Source organism: Choloepus didactylus, chromosome 17 (genome assembly GCF_015220235.1).
Source record: "Choloepus didactylus isolate mChoDid1 chromosome 17, mChoDid1.pri, whole genome shotgun sequence".
NCBI classification, from domain to species: domain Eukaryota; kingdom Metazoa; phylum Chordata; class Mammalia; order Pilosa; family Megalonychidae; genus Choloepus; species Choloepus didactylus.
This window is the reverse complement of record NC_051323.1, coordinates 63,225,405-63,241,765: the sequence shown is the minus strand read 5'-3', so window position 1 is coordinate 63,241,765 and position 16,361 is coordinate 63,225,405. Positions and strand designations below refer to the sequence as shown.

The window sequence follows — 16,361 nt, the reverse complement described above, 5'->3', positions numbered from 1 at the left end:
CACGTTACCTGAATCCTTTACAAATGTACAACCCACTGAGTCAAGGAAAGAAAAGCAATAGATTTTGTAAATAGTCACTTCATGTGCATAGTCCAGCCTGAAAAATTATTTAAGATCACCCTTAGATGCCTGAATGCAAAGGAGAACTATGGTCATATGGCAATGGCATTTGGTATATTTTTCAAAGCTTGGAAATATCAAGAGATAGGGAAAACAGCATATGGAGGGCTACTGACCCACCACAAGCAATGAGTGCTTTACGTGAAACCTGTGAATGAAATTGAGTCATGCGGGCTGAAAGTGAAATATCTTCATGGAAACAGCTTTCTTTCATTCATAAAACCATGAATGCTGCCGTATCTGTCCCATAGGACTACCTGTAAAGTCTGGGGTATCTACTCTGGTTTAGTTTGTTCATCTTCATTAAGCAGGGGTTGGTAAAATTCTGCTCTTGGGTCAAGTCCTGCTCGCACCTCTTTCTGTAAATAAAGTTCTATTGAAACACAGCCAGACTCATTCATTTACTAGTCTCTGGCTGATTTCACACTACAATGGCAGAATTGAATAGTTGTGACAGAGACCTTATGGTCTGAAAAGACTAGAATGTTTATCTGACCTTATATAGAAAAAATTTGCCAACCTGTGATGTAGAGAACAGCTCTATGAAAGCCAAGCACACAGATTTTGTGCCTGCCCACTCCACTGAGCATGGCACTGTTCCAAGGCCACAAGTACTGAGTGTTTCAGACAGGGAGTGGATGGATAGCTTAGGGGAAGTCATTCTCTACCTATGAAGCAGCAACTCTGAATTCATGTCCAACTCGTGCAGATCATTCTTGCTGTCGTCATATATGAAGGCCATTTAGTATTTTGGGGAGACAGAATTTCTTTGTACACTAGAGAGGCAGGTAGGTATTTTCCCTTTTCTTGAACTTCTAAGTGCTCTAGTTCTAGATTTTTTAAATATGTTGACAAATCAGAGAGTTGATGTGATCCTACCATAAGCAGTTGGCCATTGTTTTCCTGGTTCTGTTTTGGTGACTAGAAAAGTCATTATTTCATACTGAACACAACAAATTTCATGCTGGTAGCTGTAATATACTATAGTGATTTTTTTTTTTTTTTTTTAATGTATAGAGAGTGTCTGTCTCTCTACACTCCGGTTTTCTCCCAGCGCAGTCTCCCAACAAAATAGGAGAGTAGGATCCTTCCACTATCCTGAAGTCCCAGCCAGCCACAGAACCTAGAATTGCCCCATTGATATTTAAGCCAGAACAGTCAACTGCCACAGGTATTGCCAAACCACAGCTGGAACCATATTGGATTTGCATCTTGTAGCCAGACCTCAGAACCAAAAGGAGATGTGCGGGCTCCAGCCACTCATTTCATTTATCTCACAATAGCACAACCCTTCATTTTATATAATTGAAGTGTGGATCCCATTTATTGCATTATGGTGGGGGGGTTATCCCACTTACAGCACTATTGGATTGTGAACATCTCTATACAAGCGTGCCTCCCCAACCAAGCTGAGTTCTTTTTGGGAAGGGGTGGTTTCCTCTTTAACCTTAAGACCCTTCACAATGCCTGGCACTTAGAGTTTGCTCATCCATTGGTGGCGTAAGGAAGAACAGGTCGGCACTGCTGAACAGTTAGAGTGGTGACAAATTCACTGGCCTACAAGGCAGCACTCGTTTGTGCACAGCGCTCCCTTGAATGGAACTGTGTTCTGCCTCTCAGTAACTGGGAGCTCTTGGTGCATTCCACCCTCCTGGGTGACCTAAAAAGAAGCCTACTTCTTCAGCATGATAATGATGCCCAAACTCAAAGACAATAATCACTTCCCCTACAGCTTTCTCATTTTTTTCAGACCCAATGATCCCACTTCCTTTCTGTCTTTATGTGACTTGGTTCCAGACAGTTCACCTAATGGTTGACTTCCTCAACATGTGATGTACATTTAAAGATCTGATAGGAATTTAGGAATGAGCTCAATATTCAAGATGTTCTGTGACTTGTTCAAACTAGGTAAGCTATTGCCTTTTTTTAAGAAAAAAACCTTTTAAGTGTAGCATAATAGGTCCGAAAGTGCACTAAACCATAATTATGCAGCTGATGATTATGGCAAAAAATGAATATATCTTTATCATCACCTCCCACGCCAAGAAATGGCCTTTTATTAGCACCCCCTTGTGCCTCTTCTCCTGTCTTCTAACACCATTGATGAGTTTGTGTTTACTCTTGAACTTCAAATAAATGGAATCATACAGAATATGTTTTTGTATCCAGTTTTTTCTTTTTCTCTCAATATTATTTTCATGAGGTTCACCCATACTGTTGCAAGATGCTGTCGTTTGTTCATTGTTGCTCTATGGTGCAATTAGTTTTTTGGATTAGGATGGTGTGTCTGTTTATAAATCTTTAACAACTATATCACAATTCATACAATCAATGTAGAGTTGCATGTGCCTAAAAGCTCCAGGCACTGTTTCATATAATCTATATTCTTATCAGGAAACATTTATATCATTTATGTTTTTAGCTTAAATGTAGGAATTTACACTTTACAATCAAATTGTAAAATTTTGCTTGTGTCCATTTATCCAGACTTTAATTGTGAACATGATCCTAACATGTTATCTGCCCCTTCCACTGATTTTTATGTATTTATCTTCAAATCAGCAGCCTTTCCTAAACTTTATTTATTCTAATTTTTGTTTGATACTTTTTCTAGGTAGAAAATTATTTACTTTTATTTTCAATATTTTTACTTATTATTTCATTTTCTTTTGTAATTTCTTTGGGTCTGGTTTGTGGGCCAGTATTAAACAGTAGTGTGGAAATTATGGTATTTTCTGCTTTTACCAAAATTAAAATTAACTTTTGTGATCATTTACTATTGTGAAATTCTGATAGTAGAAAGCCTTTGATTATCTTTCCCTTTGCCAAGTCTTATGGGTCCCCTTTGGCTGAATCTGAGCTGAATTCATCCGTGTACTCAGAGTCTTCTGCTTGTGAATGTGCAAATTCATCCGTGTACTCAGAGTCTTCTGCTTGTGTGTGTTCAGTGAGGAAGGCAAGGGATTTAAGTGGAATTTTCTGTATATTTCCACTAAGCCAGTCTGCTCCATTAGCCCTAATATTTATCAGAAAAGCCCAAACACTGTATTGGCTGAGCATTTGTTAGAAGAGAACCCTTGTAAATCTCATCCTTTAGCCCAAGAATCAACTACTTGTAACATGTAAAGTGGTATGATTCCCTTATAATGCCAATTGCATTTTGTGGCCTATAACATCAACTGGGAAAAGAAATATTCTGAAGCCTCAAATCATTTTTTGGTTGGTATTCTTTAAAGCAGGGAAATCGGAAGTGAGGACAGACGGAAAAAGGGGGTATAATTGCCCCCAAACTTTTCCCTGTACTCAGGACTCAATGTGAGGGATGAGGGGTTTGGGACAGACTTTGTAGGAACTTCCCAGTACAGACATCCATCCTTGCTTTTCCCTCGTGCGATTTCTAAAAAACACGTACAACTTCCTTTAGATCCTTTACCTCACCATAGATGAGCATTCCCAAACTGTGAGGTCACTCAGCTCACACTGAAGTGATTTCTCTGATAATTTCATGAAGTCTACTCTTCCTAGAAGTCTCCTTATGACCCTAAAGAGAGGCCTAAAAGTCCCATATTATTATTTCAAGTACTAAAGGCTATAAGGGCAGATGCTACATTCAAATCAAGTAAGGGTTACCACATTAAGCCACTCTAGATCATTGACTCCTTAGCGCATTAGGTTCCCCAATTGGCCAGCTGGTCTACCAGCCAATTCCTGAAGGACAAAGGAAAGGTAGATTTTGATGCAGAGAGAAAGCTTTAGTAAATAGACCTTGGGGGGTCTTACTCTGTCCTGGGTGCAGAAGAAGGAGGATTGTAAGAAAGGGAATGGAAGCTAGCCATAGATACCCTTGGGAGAGGCCCCAGTTTTGCCCCTGGCTCTCTCTAGTAATGGTCTCTGTCCCGCTGTAAAGTTACAGTTTGTATTTTCTCTTTCTTCCCCTGGTGCTCCTCTGTGGTCATTTCCCCCTTTTGGTCTCCATCTCTTCTCTCACTCCCCCAGCCCCCTTTCCACATGGCCATGTCGTTTGTCTCTACAGCTTCTGGCATCTATGACAGATGTCCCGGGTATTTCCTTCCTCATTAACTGCCTATCTACCAATTCCCCTGGAATCGCATCTTTCCATCTTGCTCTATGCTTCTTCCTTTCTCCTTCCATCGGTTTCTGCTTTGTGAATTTATAATTGGTATTGTCTGATATGCCAAAGAATTTGAGAGAGTTGTTCAAAGCTTGATGTACCCATGACTCTAAGTAAATGGAGTTGGATTGTGTTATTTTTTTGTTCTTGGATGTAATAAGAAACTTAAAAAGTTTCCTCTTTAGCTGAATTTATTTTCATACAAAATATTTTTATTTCATTAAACAAATAATAGGAACTTGAATTAGAAAACACTAACTATATTGTAAATTGACACACTTCCATTTGGGAATGTTTGTAGCCATAAGCCGTAGCGGAAGAGAGAAAGTGAGGGAGAACAATAGTGAAGACGTGAGGCTGACGCATTTCATGTGGCAGACACCTGAATGCATAATAAACTAAAAGCGATTACTTAAAACCATTCTTAGCCTTAACAATACTAACCAGTTTCCTTTTCTTTTTTTTTCCTTGTTTGTTGTGTGTGCATGTACCTGTGCTTGTATACATGGTGGGCTCCGAAAATTTTAGGATGAAATTCTGACCGTGATCAGAAGAGTCGATGATAACTGGGCAGAAGGAATGTTGGGAGACAAGATTGGAATTTTCCCTCTCCTGTATGTGGAGGTAAGGTCACAGCATGCAAACTCAGTTCCTCTTCGGCCATTGTTTGTTTCACCAGAGCATGACCTGACCTTGGAGCCCCCTTTTCTAAAAGGGCTGTAAACTGCAGTTTATTCCGCAAGTAAATGAAGCTGCATATGGGTTTTGATTCAAACCACCAGGTCAAAGCTATGGAACTGCCTTGGCCAGTTTTGATTGGGTCTGTCACAGGCCTAGCTGCAAATCATCCCGACGTGTGGGAAATGAAGGCAAGGCTCCCGGAGCTGAGCCTTCGCCGTTTTCTCACAGGAAATCTGGGGGACCCATTCCAGTAGCCTCCCATTTTACCGAGGCTCTCCTAAGTAAGCTGCTCTTGCTCCCCCAAACCAGAGGAGATAGGTTCTTACCCGAAGGCAACCTTTTCCTTTGTCACTACAATCAAATCTGAATACAAATGCTGCTGCCTCCCCTAATGAAAATGTTCCTGGACCATTTGCAAAGTCCTCCTAGGAATCTCGAGTATTGGTCAGCTGACCCAATTGAGATTCACTAAAGCAAAGAGGATCAGAATCTAATAGTTCAGGCTAGTTTGAGACCTATTCATTTGCTGTCTCTTTTCTGTGACTAAGAAGCACTAGAGGTTTCTAGTGAGTAATTTATGGACAATTGCTGAGCAGAGTATATCTTACAACTTTTAACCTTTAAATACCTGTTCACTTTGGGCTGTGTGTGTGGATGCACAAGTGTTTGCCCCATTGCATGTGAGTCTGCTATTAGACAGTGCAAGTCCATGTATGCATATTCATGAGCTGACCTTTTTAGGTCACATGCTTCTATCCTGCAAGCATTGGAGTTGTATATATATTGGAGTTATAACTACTAAAATAGTAGTTTTAGCTAATACTTACTGAGTGCTTAGTATGTGCCAAATACTTCCAAGTACTTACTTAATCTTCTCAACAACCCTGGAATATCCCCACTTTTACAGATGAGAAAACAGAGGCACAGAATAGTTAGGTAGCTGTCCCAAGGTCACACAGCTGATAAGTGGCAGAAGCAGGATTTGAACCCAGGCAGTTTGACTCTAGGCGTAGTGCACGCCTTAGTCCATCATAATCCTGCCACCGTTTTGTCCCCCATTAATAAACCGCAGTTTATATCAGTTTAGTTTGGAGCTCCACGGAGCCTCCCTCTCTGCTTGACACAACATCTTAAAGGCTCCAGAGCCAGGTAGGAGGAGTCAGCAGGTGACGCAGCTCATTTTGCCCTGTAGCCACACCCATCCCAGTAATATCCAGAAGCCAGGAGATCTTTGTTGAAAATGTCTGGTGATGCCCCTGTGCCCACAGGTTCAAGTCCAAATGCTTCAGCAGAGCATTCAAGCCCCTTTGCAATTTGACCCTAATCTTTTTCCAGTGTCATCTCTCATCATTCCCTCCCAGCTCCCCTCAAATATTCTAAGACGGTGGTTCTCTCACATTTGTTTTGGATAAGCTGCCAGAGACCGAAACCCTCCCACAGTACCAGTACCACACACACACTTATGCACACACACACTCATGCACACACACACGCATCTCTAGAACACACCTGCTCTAATACATTTATAATATTCACAATCCCCCTAAACACCTCATAAGCTGCACTCCTGGGAGGTGGGGGTGTGTCCTTATCCGAGCCGGTGGAAACTTCTGCTTAAGATCAAAGAGCTTAATGCATGAATTCCACTTGCAGTTCTAGTCTAGCAGTCGAAAATCTGAGCTCTCAGACTTTTTTAGCCAGGCAGAATCTTACAGGGTAAGTTTGCCAGGCTGCTATCACTAATACTACCCAATGACTTGGCTTAAACAACGGGAATTTGTTGGCTCATGGTTTCAAGGCTAGGAGATGTCCAAAATTGAAGCATCAGCAAGGCGATGCTTTCTCCCCAAAGACTGGGGTGTTCTTGTGCTGGCTGCCAGCGAGCCTTGGGTTCCTTGGCTTTCCCATCACATGGCAATGGATATTGGGGTGCCCTGTCCTTTTCTCTGAGTTTCTGCTGATTTCTGGCTTCCAGCTCCCCAATGGCTTTCTCCTCTATGTCTGAATTTCTTCTGCTCATAAAGGACTCCAGTAATCTGGATTAAGACCCAACTTCATTCAGTCAGGCTGCACCTTAACTAAAAATAACATCTTTTAGAGACTTATTTATAATGGGTTCATACCCATTGGAATGTGGATTAAGATTAAGAGCATGTCTAACTTGGGGTACATTATTCAGTCTACCATACAGGGATACCCAAAGACATGTATTAGAATATTCATAGAAGCTTTCTTATGATAGCCCAAACCTGGAAACAACTCAAATGTCTATCAACAGTGGAAGGGATATATAAATTATGGCCTATTCATACAATGGAACACTATCCAGCAATGAAAAAGAACGAAATACTACTAATGTAAAAGCATGGATGAATCTCACAGACAAATTTTTGTGTTAAAGAAGCCAGACAAAACAGGCAAAACTCACGCATGGTGATAGAAGTCAGAGTGGTGGTTTCTTTGGAGGTGAATATTGACTGAAAGAGACAAAAGGGAGGCTTCTGGGATGTTGGAAATAATTTATATCTTGATCTTGGAGGTGGTTACATAGCTGTAAAGCAATTGTAAAATGTTTTACAGTTCATATTTGTGCACTTCCCTTTAAACTAAATTTGAAAAGCTAAAAAAAATCTCACAGGCAATCCCAACACAGGTAAAAATAGCATCCTTCTGCTTGGAGACAGAAGTCAGGCCCTGATAGCATTGGCAAGGAGGCCAAGAGCTTTAAACAGGGTTTGAAAACCAGTCTCCTCAGCTTTTTGTATTTCCTGGGCCACATGTATAGTCAAAGGACAGACTGCTGAGTCTGGCCACATCGGTGCCCTTCTGGGTCTGCTTTCCTAATTACTGGAGAAGCTCGTTTGAAGTACTCCTCCTTCAAGGGACGTGAGGAAGGCTTCCCGGCCCTTCTCCTGCAGCAGCCCTTCTGCTCCACACCTCCATTCGCAGGCCGCCTCCATCCCGGACACAGCCTCCCTCCACCCCGGACACAGCCTGCCTCCATCCTCACACATTTCCTCTGGATAGGAGGGCCCGAGATGGCCTTCGGGCTCAGGCACTCTTCTCTTGTCTTCAGTAGCAATGGCAGAGCTCCGTCCTAAGTAACTGTACAGCAGGGCCCTCACTTCCTTTCCCGTCTGTCCATTTTCCTGGCACCTTCCTGGTCAAGGCTGCAGCCTCGGTGAAGATGAAGTATTGCACAATTGCTCTTGGAGATGTAGCAGTGGGGCCTGTAGCCACTTGCCAGCAGAGACATTCTGTAACAAACTGCTAGGCACCTTGGTTTTCAGCAACCACCGATGACAGAGAAACCCGAAAAGGGCATTTCCTGAGACTGTGTTATGTTACTTACATATTGATTCCCTTTGGAAGTGCTTGAGGTTTCAAACAAAAAGCAGGCCATTACTCTCACCCTTAGGGTCCCCGTTGGACTGTGCACTTTACAATTTAGCCCAAACTTTCTAGGCATTTTGACATTGGACTCAGGAGCTCAGGTTGGTGTGAGAGCACAGCCTGGCATTCCAGGAGAGAGCTGGCTGGACTCAGGCGTCCTGCTGCTGCTCCGTCAGACATCAGAGATCAGAAACCACTGTGAGCCTGGAGTGTGGCTTACGCCCCTTGGAAGATGAGCTCTCTGTGCTTTTGAAGAAGTGTAGCCATGTATGCTGACCTTTAATTGGTGGCATATCTTAATTGATGTTTCTCATAAAATTGAATTGTGAAGAGTTTTCCTCTTCCCGGAGAAAGCACCTCCATTAGAAAACAATTAAGTCAAAGTGTCTTTAGTTCCAAGTATGATTTGAACTGGGGTGCAGTGAGAACACAAGGATGTTTCTAGGCAGAAGTCTTGACTGAATTCTACTTGTTCTATGATGCTTGCCCAGGGACTCATGCCTCTGTTAGCCTCGGTTTCCCCATTGTTTCTCTGTGGTTCGTGATGCTTGATAAACGTTAGATCTTTAAGTAGTAAACAAGGAAGGGTTTTGTGAACTGGATAGTTCTCTACAAACATTAGTTATTTCTTCACTCTGGGCTTAGCCGAGTCTCAGGTACAGTGGCACAAAATGGTACAGAGAGCCTCAGGGAGCTGGCATGGGCCTTGGGCTGGAAGCCTGTTCTCTAAGAGGCAGGACCCTATCTCCAGAAATGTTTATATTTCCTGATGTACTTGATGTATATGTCTTCTCCCCAGTACCCATCTGCCAGATGCTTCCACATCAGGGCCAGTTGTTCACTGAGCACTAAATCTGTCTTTGAAGGAGCAGAATGATTTGTCAACATTTTGATTTTTCTGAATGCGCTTGTTCTAATGGAAATGAGATTGATTCAATCTCATTGAAAAAAAGAATGACTCAGGCTCAGGAGGGACAGGCAAGCCCTCCTCCCTAATCGTGAAGGGCCGTGCATGCTGCCTGCGGTATTTGACACGAGCCATTGAAGAAGGCCTGTGAAACCTCTCCCCATTTGGGCACGTCCTGGGTGCTGCAGTCCTGGGTGCTGCTTGGACAGAGTCTGGCGTGGTGTGCCCTGCCCTTTAGCAGGAACATCCTGACCCTGAAAGCAACAGCGTGAACTTGTATAAAAAAGGACCTGCCACGCTAACCTCAGTCTCCTTTTTTGATGAGGTTACAGGAGTGGCGTGCTTGGGATCTGCCATTGACATGGCCTTCAGAGACAATTCCTTGAGTAGGAGCCATTGCTCACAGGGAGTGGGAGCCCCAGGGGCAGGATCATAAAGAGACTGAATAGCGTATTAGGGGAAAGGATGGACTTTGACCCAGCAGGACTCAAAACCCAGTTCACCAGTGTATACTCTATGTGTAACAAGTTCCTTGACCTTCCTGAGCCTCAGTTTCCTCCCTCAGATGAGGACAATAATATGTGTCTATGGAGTAGTTGTGAGACTTAAAGAAATTAACAGAGTAGACAAATAAGACGGGGCAGATAGGCTTGCAAGTGCTGTTTCTTGGTATTGTTGTTTTTATTGTTATAAATGTTTGGCAATGAATAACTGCTTATTTGTGCATCCATGTGTTTATTGAAGACCCTTATGTCATTTCTTAGCATTCAACATATTTGGCCTTGTTTGGCTGCATACTTTTTCACAAGTACTAAATTCTTCTAAAGCTGAAGGGTGAGTTCTTTGAAGGCAAGGCTGGCTCAGATTTCTCTGCAGGTGCTGCATCACCTGCCATAGTTTCCTGCACTGAGTAAAGCTTGCTGTTGAATGATATTAACAAGGCAGGTGGCACAGTTATTCACAGTGTAGACATTTGTGTTGAATGAAAAGAGACATAGCTTGCTTGAAAGATAACCACCAAGAGTGTTCTCAGGAATTAGCATCAAGTCTGGAGACAGGATCCAGGGCTGTGTTCTGTCCTGTTCCGCTCTGTGCCTTGACTGGTGACTTGGATGAAGACATAGAAGGCATGTTAACACATTGGCAGGAGATGCTTGCCTGGGAGGAAGCATGGAGGCCAGAGTCAAGATTTCAAAGACCACAATAGGCTGCAGATGTGGTTGAAACGAATGATGAAATGCGATAAGCACAGATGTCAAGTTCAGCCCTTACATTCAGATAATCAATTGTTTAAATACAGTAACGAAGAGACCTACAAGTAATTAATAATAAAAAAAAAGACCTCCAAAGTTACTCGATAGTATGATGGTGCTTTATTTACATTGAGTAAAATATAAGCTACTTGCTGCATGGTTTTGTATGTATATGAACAGTTGCCAATATGGACACAGTCATGTAAGTATATACACATGTATACGCATGTACGTCTACACAGTGTGCACCCATTCACATGCACACGTACACACAGACCATTTCTCCTGGATTCTTAGAAACGTCAGCACCTTGGAAAGGAACCTGGGGAGAGGAGGTGTTTCTTCATAACTACCCTGACCCCTGTCCACAGTGAAGAGTGACCCCTTCTGTGCCGAAGTTAAACCTGAATCTGTGGCACAATGGCAGGCGAAGAAATGAGCAGAGGGATTAGAATGCCTGTCACGAGCCATTAGTTCACACTTCTCCTTGGGTCCACGTTTCATTCAGGACAGGGAGAGTCACACTGTGTCCCATGAGTATTTTTGCTGCACTTGGATTTGGCACTGGCAGAAAAGATCACTAGCCATTCCCCAAGGGGAGGTATCATTACCACCACATATTTTATTAGAACCGTTACTATTCTAAGTATTTTACCTTAATTGTCTGCTTCTATTTGAACAACTTTCTTGTGAGTTTTATGGATGAGAGATTTTTATCCTATTTGACTGATAAGAAATGTGAAACCAGAAAGCTGATGGCACCGTGCTTCAAGTTACCCAGGAAGTAATGGCAGGTGCCTTGGGGACCCAGCCTGCCTGGTCCCAGTTCTGTGTTCTTTCCAACATGTGCGAAATGCTGGGCCTTGGAAGGGGAAGGGGACAGTTTTCTTGACTCCCAAAGGAGAAACTCCATTGTGATAACATAGTGCCTTAGTCCCCTTCTGGAAATAAAATGATTCATGGAACACTTCTCAATTTTTGTATGTCAGTGAATGTCAAATCAACTGAAAAGGTCTTGTTTTGCTTAGCATATGCACATGCATGCACATTTGCACACACGCAAATAGACCGTTGACCTAAGATGGAAGAGGTCAAAGCATATGGTGAACCATAGGTCAGCCTTTGTTTGACTCAGAAATGGGCAGTGGAAATGGTGGAACACAGACTCATTGGAGGAGCCTGCTGATGATGTGCTAAGAATCTGATAATTCAGAGAAAACATCATAACATCAGTGGATTTAATAAGATAGCCCCCAGGACCTGGAAGATGAGAAGGAACGGTTACAGTTTTCTTATACATCCTGTGATCATGTCTGTGGAAAGAGAAGGTATCATGACACACTGGCTGGATGCTTCCAAATTTGCCACAGACATCAGTCACTCTACCTCTAGCTCCCCTCAGCTGCTGTATGTAGAGATTTAAGAATTTCTAGGTTTTCTTTCTGTGGCTTATCAACTCCATTACTTTGGTGACAGAGGCAAAATGGACAGAATTTTAAATGGTAACAAAGCATGTTTTATCCAGCCACTGGAAAGAAGATGGGCTTTGAGGGGATATCCAGGTCTCGGGTGCAGTTGCAGATGAGTGGTTAGGTTTTGCATGGAGGTTTGAGTAGAAATTCTCCAGGAGTCTTTTTTTCTGGTGGTGACTCCAGTAGGATGGGATCCTATGGGCTGGGCAGGAATTTGCAAATGTGTGTGTAGTTGCAGCGGCAACAGCCACTTTTCTGACAGCCACATTTGCAGGTTTTGATTGCATTGTCTGCTTTTCTTATATTGAACCATCCTTGTATTCCTGGGATAAATCCCACTTGGTCATAGTGTAGAATTCTTGTAATACGTTTTTGGGTTCCATTTGCTTGTATTTTGTTGAGGGTTTTTGCATCTATATTCATGAAGAATATTGGTCTGTAGTTTTCTTCTGGTGTCGTTGTCTGGCTTTGGTACCAGGGTAATGCTGGTCTCATAGAATGAGTTAGGAAGTGTTCTTCTTATTCATTTTTAATATCCCTAGTGCTTAGCAACGTGACTGGCACATGGTAGGTGCTTAATAAATGTTCAACTGCATGAGTCACAGCTTGTCAGGAAATCAGCAGCCCAACAACTAGCCAAGAGCCAGATTTTTTAGCCAAGAGCCACAGAAAAATGCAGTGATTGTCCAGAGCCAGTCACTCTTTGGAGACATGGTGGCATATACTGAGAAGAAGCATGGCAAGGGAGAAGTTGGTGTTGCACTAGTATTACTTTAAATAAACATATATGATGTATTTATAGGATGCAATGCTGGGGCTGGCTGTCTAGATACAGCAGAAATAATACAATGTTCCTTATTCTAGAATTTTAGAGTTGACCCAGATCTTCCATTATCAACACTGTCCCTGCAGCCTTCCATGTATCCCTCACAAGCTGTGCACCACCCCTGTCTGTTTCTTTTCCCTCCACATCAAGGTGTGGAGGAGGGTTCATTATATACAGACATCACCTCCATGTGGTGAGCTGGGATGGGGACAGCATGACTCCATGGTACCAGTTTTCCTCCAGAGTCTGAGCTAGTGGCCAAGGGAGACACTGAATTTTAGGAGTGGATGGAAAAACCTTCCCTTGATCTCATTTCTGGTCCTTTATTCCTGCTGCTCCTTATGGCCAGCTGCCACCCACCCCCTCTCACCTGGGTAATAAGTGCTGATCCCTGAGAAGTCAGTGCTCGTATCCCCTCTGTGAGGAGACCCTTCTGCCTAACCTCCACCCCTACTTCATTAAGGGCCCCCTCTGTGTCCCACTGGGCTCCGGGCTACCTCAGTCACACCTGGACTGTGGGTTCCTGCAGGTGGAACTTGATCTTTTCTGCCTCTGTATTCCCAGTGCCTAGACCAATGCTTGACAGTTAAGTCTTTTCTAAGTGGACAGAGGAGTGGGCAGTTCATCACTGAAAACCTGCTTCATAATATTTTATGTTGACACCAATAAGCAACCCCACAGATGAAGACCATTTGTCTATCATGGAGAGACCATCATGGCCTGATACCAGAACAGTGGTGCCTGGCTGGTGACATTGAGCATGTAGGGAGGCCCAGAGGGACCAATTATAAATGCCAAGGAAGTGCTGTTTTGTTTTTCTGCTGCCTGGCAGGACTTCTGGATTGAAAGGGGCAATATATTTCCTTCCCTCTTTTGGATGCCATATCTCAAACTTTATTTAAATTAAACACACAATTTATATGTGTTTCCTTGCTTTGTGCTCTTGTATTTAAACACGTAGCTGAGGAAATGACCCTCTAGATTTATTCCAGATGGGTAAATGAGATAATAGAAGTAGAGTTGCCACTGGTGTTTCTGATAAGCTTTTATTAGTCTCTGCACAATGCAAGAGCAGTGGGCTGCCTCGGCCTACGGTGTGAAAGGGGTAGGGTTGACTCTTGGGCTCCCAGGTGCCTCTGCTTGTGCCCTTTCCCTGGGGACCACCTTTAGCCCCATAGTTGATAGGGAGCCAATACCAGGGCAGTCTGCGTCTGGAAAAGATTGTGCCTAGAAGTGATGAGTCCTGGAAATCCAGATCAGGCAAGGTATGGAGGAGAGAAGGATAAAGCTCTCAAAGGGGATTATGACTATACTTAAGGTAATGCCACCTGCTATGACAAATAAACTCTGAAATCCAAAGTGGCTTAGCACAGTAGAGGTTTAAATCTAGCTCATGTCAAATCCAAAACACTGTTCCTGATTTACCAGGCTGAGGGCTTGGGGAGGGTGGAGCTCTGCTTCTCACAATCATTAAGGGACTCAGGCTGTGGTGGAGGGCAGGAGGAAGGGGAAAGGCTACCATCTTTAGCACATGGCTTCCATGGTCATGTTCTTCAGTAACAGCTGATGGGGGGAAGGCAGAAAGAAGAGAGTGGAGGATGACATGGGAGGTTTTGGAGCATGGCCTGGAAGTGGAGATCCTCACCATCACCCATAAGCCCTTGGTCAGAACGCAGCCACATGGTACTAGCTGCACAGGATGCTGGGAAATGCAGTCCCGCTGTGTGCCCAGGGGGAAGAGGAGGCTAGTTTTGGTGAAAAAGTATCCCATCCCTGCCACAGTGAGGTTAGAAAGAGTGCATCCTCAGAACAGAAGGGACCATCCCATTTGGGGGTCTTTGGCTTATTTTATTCAGTATGTTTTTCATTAGCATGGAGAAGGAAATGACATTAAATGACAGGCCTTAATCAAAGGAAGTCTAAAGAAGAAATCTCTGTGATGGCTTTCTGTTCCCATCACCCTATAAAAGGCCATTGTAATTGCATAGAGGAAAAATGATAAATTACAAGGAATTAGTGGGTGAAGAAGTGTACCTCTTTCATGAAAGCAAGAAAAGGGATGGATCCTAAGAAGTTATCAGAATTGAGGTAACATTTTGAGTGGTTTTATATATGGTTGGGATGGGGCACCCTAAAGGGAGAAGGCTAGAAGATGGAAAAGATAAACAATGAAAGAGTGGGACTAATTGATGACTTGCTATTCAAGAAAAGATGGAAGGGAATGAAATAAAGAACTTAGACAGACAGCTCACCCTTGACAAGAAGAGAAACAAGCCTTTCAGAGGGAAGAGGAGATAATGGGTGAAGATACTGAGATGTGCTGAGTATTGGAGGGATGTTGAGAGTTTATGTCAAGTTGTCTTGATCTCACCTACTTTGCAGAAAAGGTTGTCTCTCAACAATGGCAAGGTTTAGGATTTGAGAATGGAGGAGACTGAGGGGATTCACCACAGGAAATATGATGGAGAATTTAAAAGAGACCTCAAAGAGATTGCAGAGAGCTGAGGAAGTAGAAGCAGCAAAGGAAAAGTGGAGAATTCCTGGGTTTGGGACCTGGCAGTGTGGAAATGCTAGAAGGACATTTTCTTTTGTGGTTCCAGGTGCTGATATGCAGTCAAAATAGCCATCCACAGGCTGCAGGGTGGGGATGGTGATCAGTGAGGTCAGTTTGCAAAGAGGAGATGAATAGAGAAGGCTCCAGGGGCTAAAGGTTCTGTTGAGGAGAAAGCCAGGCTGAGACACGTGTGAGGGTGTGGGTAGCTCATGAGCCAGAGCTCATGGTGTGAGTGTGATAGCTCGGAGCAGCTCATTATGGGTGGTGAAGTCAGGAGTTCTGTCTTCTCTCCTTCTGACACCCCAAGACGGATCAGACAGCTCTGACATTCATCACTCCACACTTAGCTGGAATGCATCCCAGAGCTTATTCTGCAGAAAGCCTATTTCCAAATCCTAGGAGCAGAAGCGTGGGCACGTGTTCACCCAGCTTCTTGTTGCCTGAGGACAGCTTCACCCACTGCCTGACTCCTCTTTTCACTGTCTTGTTTTCCTCCCACTTCAGCTACTCCTAGATACCAGGGATCCAAAATCATGATGTCCTCCCACAACTGTGCCCCCATCCTTGGCTGAGAGTGGCTGCCTCTCATGCTCCCCTGAAGTGAGGGAACCCTCTGGTGCCAGAACAAGCACTCAGGGACCGCATCTCCTACAAGGGAGCCAGGGCAGCTGCAGGCACTTCTCGAGAAAATGTATATTCTGGATTGTGGGAAAGATGGGGTGGGATTGGCTCCAGAAAGGGGAGCATTCTCATCCCAAGACTAATGGGAGCATGTGAGGGAAGGACCACAGAATTCTGACTTTTGAGAAACCAGATCTGAGCCCTTTCTCTGTTGGCATTGATACTGTATGCCTCAGTTTTGATGTTGAACAAATTCTGTACAGTATCTGGAAACTGTTGCTGTGATGCTGTTTATACCTCCTGGAAAAATAATGGGGACAAAAACTCAAATCTTGAATTAGCCAAATTAAAGCAATAGCAAAAAATTAATAGTCATCATTCAAGACATCTATTTCCATTTGA

General features: G+C 43.4%; 1 protein-coding gene across 3 annotated transcripts in view; it reads left to right on the top strand.

Moving 5' to 3' along the window:
- The window catches only part of SH3RF3 (SH3 domain containing ring finger 3), a 410,554-nt gene that overhangs the window by 241,188 nt on the left and 153,005 nt on the right, over positions 1–16,361 (top strand). For 2 of the 3 annotated variants that reach the window (XM_037807809.1, XM_037807810.1), the window contains exon 3: positions 4,781–4,876. The exons of the other annotated variant lie outside the window; for it this stretch is intronic. In XM_037807809.1, coding sequence (XP_037663737.1) covers positions 4,781–4,876 — 96 coding nt within the window. The remainder of the gene's footprint in view (positions 1–4,780; positions 4,877–16,361) is intronic. 3 annotated transcript variants of the gene reach the window in all.